At 36.6% G+C, this 9,346-nt stretch overlaps 1 protein-coding gene across 1 annotated transcript; it reads right to left on the bottom strand.

The window, feature by feature from the left end:
• Nucleotides 1-1,921: 1,921 nt before the first annotated feature.
• Nucleotides 1,922-5,326, bottom strand: LOC138942737 (uncharacterized). The gene is made up of 3 exons (XM_070313205.1): nt 5,320-5,326; nt 4,390-5,091; nt 1,922-2,652 (listed from the first exon to the last, which is right to left on the bottom strand). Exons 1-3 carry the CDS (start codon nt 5,324-5,326, stop codon nt 1,922-1,924), a joined length of 1,440 nt encoding a protein of 479 aa, XP_070169306.1.
• Between the last annotated feature and the right edge of the window lie 4,020 nt (nt 5,327-9,346).

Below are 9,346 nucleotides of genomic sequence, written 5' to 3'. Positions count from 1 at the left end.
GGGATCGCCAAGGGACAGGGAGATGGATGAGGAATAGAGTTCGCTCGCGCTTCGCCTCCCGTTTACTTGCCAGTTCTTATTCGCTTTGCCTGTCGAGCGTCGTCTCCTCATTCAGCCAAAGTCTAATTAAAGTGCAGCTGCAAGTTAAATTAAAACACGATAATGTTGCCGCGATAGAGAGAGAGAGAGAGAGTTTCTCTCCGCGCACCCTTTCCTCCTTCTTTCCCCGATGACCGAACTTAAGCAATTGCGCTCCAATCGTCCCGCACCATTTACGAACTCCTCGAAGAAGTTCGGCCACGAGTTGTTAAATACCCGAACCAACTCTCGGCGCGTATCGTTTCGCACGTGCGCCCCGTTTCTCTCTTTCTATCTCTCTTTCTCTCCCGTGCGCGCACGAATAACTCAGCCTCGGAAGGAACTAATCGCGCAATATTCATAAACTCTATCGAGTAACATTATTTCGCGCTGCGAAAGAAACCAGAAGCGAAAAGTAATTTTTGCATAAACTATTTATTGTATCAATTATAAATTAATTCTCCGTGTAATCAATATTACATATATATATATATATATATATATATATATATATATATATATATATATATATAAGCCTATAATCTATAATGAACGTTATACTCTTTAATAGAAGAAGCGACGATTTAATGCTCTCAAAGCTTTATGATAAAATATTCAACAATGAATTTTTTTACGAGTTTACGATGATTAACAAAGACATCGCATAAAATTACGAGAATATAATTTTTTGATACTCGTAAATAAACCGGATTTCCTTTTCGTCGATAATTTCACCCGATCGATCAAAGGGACATAAGACAGTTCGTGTATTACGTCGAGACAAGAAAAATCGTCGAGTGCCGGAGGGAGAGAGGGGAATAAATCGTTGGCGAGGTGGCAAGGAAAGGGGTGCGTCGGAACTGGTGGCATTGTGGTCGGAGATAGAGATGGCTATCGGGCCGCGCCACGCGGTAATTGCCAGGAACTACGGGGGGAAATTAAAGCTGCCCCGATCTTCCGGCGGGCCATTGTCGGGACTCGCGACAGTGTTCCCGGTACAACGTTCTATTTATCAGAAACGGTCGTCGAATAGAGGGTTTCGGCCGATAGGCTCCCGTGTCACTGTGTCACCGAAGAATCGAAATGCCCGCCGGTATCTTTTTGCCAGCTTCTTTCTCGTTATCTCTTTTATGATACGCAAATACTTATGATTAGTCAGAAGATATATATTTGGAGATTAAATGATAAGATGTTTACTATGGTCGAAAGGTCAGCGTATAGGAAAGGGAGTAGAGCGATAATTTTGATTTATTTTTTACAATCTGCACGAATCGATTTTTATCGATTTAACGTAACGCTCTATAACGTTGCGTATTATATTATTGGAAATGATTGAAATTATTGCTTATTGTTATTGTGTGCGCGCGTGCGCGTGTGCTGCAGATTATTGTACAAGATTGTCTTTATCATAAACTTTATCTGAATTGGAAATGTAGCAAAGTGATTGTATAACATATTTAATTATATATCGATATACATATCAAAAAATCGAATTGACGAATAAGACAAGAAAATAAATCGAAACAATATCTTACATTAACAGATTTATTAAAATATTTTAGGAGACTAATCTTTGCTCCTCGTACTCGTATCTCGTATTACTTTCAACTTTGTTTGTTTCGAGATTGATGGTGGCCTATGTCTAATCATCACTGTGATATTTTTGCATTTGTGTATTTTATATTTTCCGAGCGGTTATATCTCTATTTATTCTCATTGAAGGATAATTCTCAAGAACAATAGATTTTCTTCTCAAATTCACGCCTATTGATTAACTTGTGATCGCACTTGCATGACGTCATTTATTCTTAAAAATAGACTTCGGGGATAATTATCGGATTTTTTAAACTTCCATGGTCTTTCTTGATATCGTGCACTTGGCTTCGTCCGGTGGCAGACAATCCTCTTTTGCGGGACTGAAATGTAGACCGCCCTCGCATTCGCTGCGGATCCAATCCTGATTATCGTAACACTGATAATATTTGAAGCAGTCGCACTCGTGTGCCTTTCTATTGCCGGTTTTACAAGGACGTGGTGTTGGCGTCGTCGGAGTATCTGGAGTAACTATGGACCCGCCTTCGCAGTTTCCGTTTTCTCGATTCTTAACGCATCTCTGACACGTGCGACTAAAGCACTGATCGCTTGGACAAGACTCTCGTTGCCGCCCACCATTTTTGCATATAATATACCCTCTGCAATTTGTACTGTCCGAATCTGCTATCCAAGATTCTGGCGGATAGTTGCCATTTTTATCTAGTTCAGGACAGTCTTGACAACCGGCTAGCCACGGCCAATCGCAGACTTGAATGGTTCTGTTGAAGTGCAGCCTTTTATATGGATCGTCTTTCCACATTAAGGGACATTTCTGTTCGATTCTTCTACCCGCGAGACATGTGTAGAACTTGGTGCAATCACTTTCATGCGCGAGATGGATCGTAGTATTTTTCGAATCCGTAAACGGGCATTCCGTAACAATATTGTCGAGGGGTCCTGTGTCCTGAATAAATTGTTGATTTTCGTTTGCAATGCATACGCTCCAAGATGCCAAAAAGGCGACAGCGGTTACGTATATCCCTGTATTGAACCAAAAATATCGCTAAATATCAATTGCCGTATGATGGAACTATTATTCGAAAAAGCATATGCCAATTATGCCTCATAAATTTACATAAAAAGCTTCCGTGAAATATGATGTAAATACGTATATTTGTATTACGATTTACTTTATAATACTTTTTTTATGATAGAAAAATTTGTTAAATATTTTACAAAACTTACCCTTCATCACCTATCGTCTACTCGAAACGTTGAAGAAAAGAGAACGCGTATCGTTCTGTCAACACTTCTCCAATCCGTTTAAATACGTGATTGACTGAATTTCGGGCGGATCGGCTTTTATAAATATGCATCGCGTTATCACGAAACACGCAAGGACAGATGATATCTATTAAAGATATGCTTTTCTCGTTTAATCAGAAAAGATTATTATATTGTTTCGCAAAAAAGCCAGAGCGCGCTTTAAGATTGAAGCTACGGGTTATGAATAATATTTGCGCGATTGTAGCGGTACGTGTGAATCGATAGTTTCACATATTATGTAAAAGAATTATAATTAATCTTTGTATTATTGTGTACTTTTATCACTGAATTTGATTTTAATCAAACATGCCTTACGTTTATATATTATTGCGATAAAAGATCTTTAATAATAAGTTAATGAGGCAATAAGGGAATCTTTTCGCTATATGATTTTCGGTTAGATAATAATCGAAACTCGTAAACGTTTTTAATATTAGAGCTTTTTAATTTAACTAGAACCGCGCAGACCATTGTAATCATTAAAAAAACATTGTATAATATTGTAAAAATTCTCTATGAGACGAAACTTACAATCTTGTATTGTAAAGATATAAAAATCGTTTTACGTAAAAATATCTCGTTTCATCTACAATCACGATACTTATTATCAAGATATAATTTGAATTAACATAATACACTAGGTCAATGAAAATAATAATTAAAAAAAAAAAAAAAAAAGAAAAAAAAAGAATTACCGAATTAATATTATGAAATATGCATTTCACTTCTATATCTGACAACTATAATTGAACGATGAAATTGAATATTTTTGCTATTTTTTTTACGTGTCGTGATTATTTCTCGAATTGCCCGATTAGATTATGTGCATACGTATGCACTTAGAAATGATAAATTAATAACGTTGAAATCAAATTCTAGTACAGATAAAATATATTATTACAAGTGATCTTTTTCTCTTCGTACAAATATATATGATACATATAATAGATTTCACTGTTTCATAAACTTTATCCGAATTGGAAATATAGCAAAATATTAATTATAATATATTTAATTATATATCGATATATCAAAAGTTTAAATTGACAAATAAGACAAGAAAATAAATCGAAACAACATCTTAACATTAACATATTTATTAAAATATCTTAGAAAACTAATCTACTCTTACAAATATAATAATATAATTTTAGCAAGAGCACACGCATAATTTTACTCTTCGTATTCGTCACTACTTTAAACTTTATGTGCTCCGAGATTGATGGTGGCCTACGTCTAATCGTCATCCGGATATTTTTGTATTTGCGCATTTTACATTTTCCGAGGTTACATTCTTATTTATTCTCATTCAAGAATAATTTCCAAGAATAATAAATCTTTTTATATTCACGCCTGTAAACTAACTTGCACTCGCGAGATGACATTATTTATTCTTGGAAACAGGCTTCGCGGATAATTATTGGATTTTTTAATTCTTTAATATAAGTGGACAGTTGGCTTTCTCTGGTGACAGGCATTTCCATGTTGTGTAACTGAAATGTAGACCGTCCTCACATTCGTGGAGGATCCAATCCTGATTATCGTAACACTGATAATATTTGGAGCAGACGCAATCGTGCCCTTTTCGATCCTTGGTTTTACAAAGAGTGGGTGTTGTCGACATAGTTGTCGACGTAGTTGTCGGAGTAACTATGGCCCCGCCTTCGCAGTTTCCATCTTTTGGAATGCATCCCTGACATGTGCGACTAAAACACTGACCGTTTGGACAAGTACCTCGTTGCCGCTCACCATTTTTGCATATAATATACCCTCTGCAATCTCTTCTGTCTGGATCTGCTATCCAAGATTCTGGCGGATAGTTGCCATTTATATCTGGCTCAAGACAATCTTGACAACCGGCTTGCCCCGGCCAATCGCAGACTTGAAGGGCTCTGTTGAAGTGCAGTCTTTTATTTGTATCGTCTGGCCACATTAAGGGACATAATTGTTCGATTTTTCTACCCACGAGGCATTTGTAGAATTTGGTGCAATCACTTTCATGGGCGAGATGGATCGTAGTATTTTTCGGATCCTTAAATGGGCATTCTTTAACAATATTATCGAGGGGTCCTGTCTCCTGAATAAGTTGTTGATTTTCGTTTGCAATGCACACGTTCCAGGATGCCAAAAAGGCGATAGCGATTACGTATATCCCTGTGTTGAACAAAAATTATTGCCAAATGTCAATCGTCAATATAATGGAATGACGATTAAATCGACTTTTATTGCATTCGAAAAAAACTATATATATATATATATATATGCCAATTATTTCTCATAAATGTAGATAAAAAGCTTTCATGAAGCATGATGTGTGTGCGTGTGCATTTACTTTAATATTTTTATGATTGAAAAATTTATTAAATATTTTACAAAACTTACTCTTCATCACCTATCGTCTACTCGAACTTGAAGAGAAGAGAATCGTTCGTTCTGCCAACACTTCTCCAATTCGTTTAAATACGTGATTGACTGAATTTCGGGCGAATCGGCTTTTATAAATGCATTTGCGTTATCACGAAACAAGCAAGGACAGATGATATCAATTGAAGATAGTTTCTTTCCTCGAAGTAGTTTTTCTGCTTTGGTCAGAAAAGAAGATTGTCACATTGTTCCGCAAGAAAGTTTTTGCGCCAGAGTGCACTTTAAGATTTGAGCTACGAGCTATGAACAATATTTGCGTGATTGCAACGGTATGTGAATCGATAGTTTTACATGCTATGTGACGCAAAAGAGTGCAGAATTGTAATTAGTCTTCGTATCATTGTGTGCTTTTATCGCCGAATTTGATTTCAATCAAATATTTCTTTCGTTTACATATTATTGCAATGAAAGATTTTTAATAATAAGCTAATGAGGCAATAAGGGAATCTTTTCAGTACATAATTTTTGGTTAGATAATAATCGGAACTCGTAAAACGTTTTAGCTTTTTAATTTAACACTGGAATCGCGCTGACCGTTGTAATCGCTAAAAAAAAAAAAAAAAACTATGTGTAATATTCTTGTATCTATTTAATAAAAATTCTATATTGAGACAAAACTTACAATCTTGCATTGTAAATATATAAAAACTGTTTTGCATAAAAATATCTCGTTTATCTCCAATCACGATATTTCTTATCAAGATATAATTCGAATTAACATAATATATTATGTCAATGAAAATAATAGTTAAAAAAAATAGGATGATATCGAATTGATATTATAAAATATGCATTTTACTACAATATTCGACAATATAATAGAATAGATGAAATTGATGAATATTTTTGGATTTTTTTTAAATAATTGTCTCTTATATTTTTCGATTAATTTATGTGCATATGTGTGCTTAGAAATGATAAATTAATGATAATGATAAATTAATAACGTTGAAATTAAATTCTAATATAAATAAAATGTATCATTACAAGTAGTCTTTCTCTGTTTCTCTCCGTAAAAGTCATTAATATATGTGAACTTCATCGCGAAAAATGAACAAGACGCTTTTTGCCCACTTAAACTGCTTATCATTAAAATTAACGCTAAGATGCGTATCTTTGATATCTCGTAATCTGTATTCGATTAGCCTCGATGTAAGGTCCAGTTCTTACCTGATAAAACTTAGAATTAATAAATATGACGATGACGATCGATTATGTCGTACCATTGCCACTAATCAGCAAAAGTTTGAAAGGTCGTCAGTTATCAAGATTTTTTCGTTTCAGATACTGATGTATTTTTTGTAGATATAAAATACATGAAAGTGATGAAATTAATAAATTATGTTTGATGAAATTAAGAAAATGTGCACTCGCTTTTCAGATTAACTACGAATAGAGATCAATCGGCGGCTCTTTATCCGTATCACTAGTACGAATGCTTTATTACACTTTATTACACTAGAAAGTTTGTGAAATCTAAAGCTTAAGAATTCACAGATTACACAGCCATTTTGCTTTTTATCAGACAATTACATTAAATATTAAATATTTGTATGAAAAAGTCCCGTCTGATTCTCGCGAGCGTACCATTGTAATGTATTTCCATAATATTGCTTGATCTTTCTTTGACCAAACTTGCACAATTTATCGCAGAGGAGAGATGATGATAAATTTTTTATCTCGTTTGACATCGTCAATTTTTGTATACGTCTCTGCGTGCGTTCTGTTGCTACCATGTGCATGTTGCTTCGCTCACCATCGTGGCATAACTAACAAATGACACGCGTGTACGAGCTATCCGCGTGTAGACAGGATCGCGTAGACATAGACGGATGTGAACGGGTAAAGTACATTAATCAAGTGGTATGATATGCGTCCTTAACCCTTTCGTCTGCCCTTGCATTCCCTTCGTTATCCCATTGCAAGATTGCGCTACGGATAAAACTAATTCATAACTAGAGCTGTTACAGAATGTAAGCTTATCAATTATAAAAGAAGATACATTCAAAGAAACAGAAACGTGAATATTGCATTTGAAGAAGTTCAAGGTTTAGTCTCTATTCTAACACAGTATATAAAAAATTTATGGTTTTTAGGAATTTTTTTTGAAAAATATTAGGGATTGTTCTTTTCAACGTTTTACATATGTTTTTATCGATGTTTAAACAGTAATTTTTTTTTTATTATTATTATTATTATTATTATGTGTTCAAAAATGCGTGCTTTGACGATATGACTGCTCTGTTCTTCGTGTAACTGTCTGAAAGGAAAAAGAATTTAATTTAGTTTCACTTCGTACGATATTTTTCGAATACTGAACAATAATTATGGAATTTAAAAAATTAAGATTTAATATTTTTCTGACTTTAAAGAAATAAAAAAATTCCAGCAAAATTGAAATATTTAATTTTAAAATGACTAGTTAATTTTTAATTTTTTTCTAATACCATTCGTTCATTTTTAACGTACTATGCGCAGAATAATAAAATCGTGTATGGAACGAAAAAAAGTTGTAAGTATGCAAAACTTAAAAATACACACGTACTAATCAAACGTCAACGCAAACATATGTAAAACGCCAAGAAAATAATTTTCTAATGTTCTTAAAAATCATCAATTCATCAATACCGCTAGGATAGACTTAATGCCCTTAATGTTTAAACTTCTCGCTGGAGTATATCAGCGATAGAAATTTCTCGGCGCGTCGAACCGCGCTGAAAAATAAAGCGATCGATTCGCGGCGGTTTGCCGGTACGGCAGATAACGGCGGCGTATGCCGCGAGCCGGGGATGTGTGTACACGCTTCTCTCGTCTCGATTCATTATTCCACCTTCATGAATATATCGCGCTATCGTCTTCCGCGCTCGCGCGCAGCTCCGTTTTCAATTTTCTCCATGTGAACCGTCCTACGCGAGCGTGACGATACATACTTGCACACTCGGGGAGAGTGTACATTGCGTATCTCCACACCGTCGTTTACACCACGTATATACACGTGCCGCGAAGCACGCGCGCGTAGCTCGCGAACGCAAGAGGATGTACGCGCGAGCGCGCGTACATAAGCGCTTCTATATATACATATATATATATATATATATATGTATATATATACTCAGATGATATATAAAGGCGCGAACGCAAGGCACATATATACACCATGCGGTTATGTACGTGCGCGAGCTCGCTCGCACATACATAGCGGAGAGCACCAGACGGGCTGGTTGCGGATAATTCAGGCAATCAGCGTAATGTTGCGGCAGTGAGGACCCTCCAGCTCTCACTACGTATATAATACGGTACCTGCCTATCCGCCCCGGCCAACCGGCGCGGCGGGCTTCCGCAGATACGTAACTGCGGGCCGAGTACATACGCGCCCGACACCGGCTATCCAATCTATGTACGCGAAAGAGAGAGAGAGAGAGAGAGAGAGTTGGGTAATAGCTGTACGCGTGCTTACGGGAAATTCTACCGGGTGATCTGCGACGCGCATACGTGAAGATACATATTCGGATCTGAACGGCCCTTTAAAATTGCTTGAATGTACACGAAAGCCGAGTCTCGTATCTTGAATTTCGTCTCGATAAATATTATAAAATGCAGGTCGAGTTTTCTTCGCGTTAACGATAACGGATAAAGTATCGAGCGATTGATATGATTTATTGAGATAAACGGTTGTATCGAATGATTCGCCGATCAGGCGAGAAAATTGTACGCGTCCTTGTTGCGTGAACGAGCCGCGGATCGTGTCGCGATTTCATCAATTTGCTCATCCATCGACGTCGCGAATACGAGGCCCTCGTAACGAGCTGCTGGCGCAACAACGTACGTAGCATCGCGGCGAGGAGGTTGTTTCGAATCGCCGAGTCGCTTGCTGGACCAAGAATAGGTCCCGAGTGACAATGCGTCGAATATTCTCGAAATGTCCCGGTGCAGAATGCGTTCTCCCTGTCTCTCTCTCCGTTTCGTGTTCGCTAATGTCGATCGC

This window comes from Polyergus mexicanus, unplaced genomic scaffold, assembly GCF_030449975.1.
Source record: "Polyergus mexicanus isolate NDT 795.1 unplaced genomic scaffold, iyPolMexi1.0 SCAF_23, whole genome shotgun sequence".
Lineage (NCBI taxonomy): Eukaryota > Metazoa > Arthropoda > Insecta > Hymenoptera > Formicidae > Polyergus > Polyergus mexicanus.
Note: the sequence above shows the minus strand (reverse complement) of the source record. Positions and strands in the feature narration are given on the sequence as shown.

Excerpts from the sequence above, each read along its gene's own strand:
- LOC138942737 (XM_070313205.1), bottom strand. Across the intron at positions 2,653-4,389 it reads GTCACCAGAGAAAGCCAACT|GGATATACGTAACCGCTGTC; the intron begins GTCCACTTATAT and ends GGTTCAATACAG.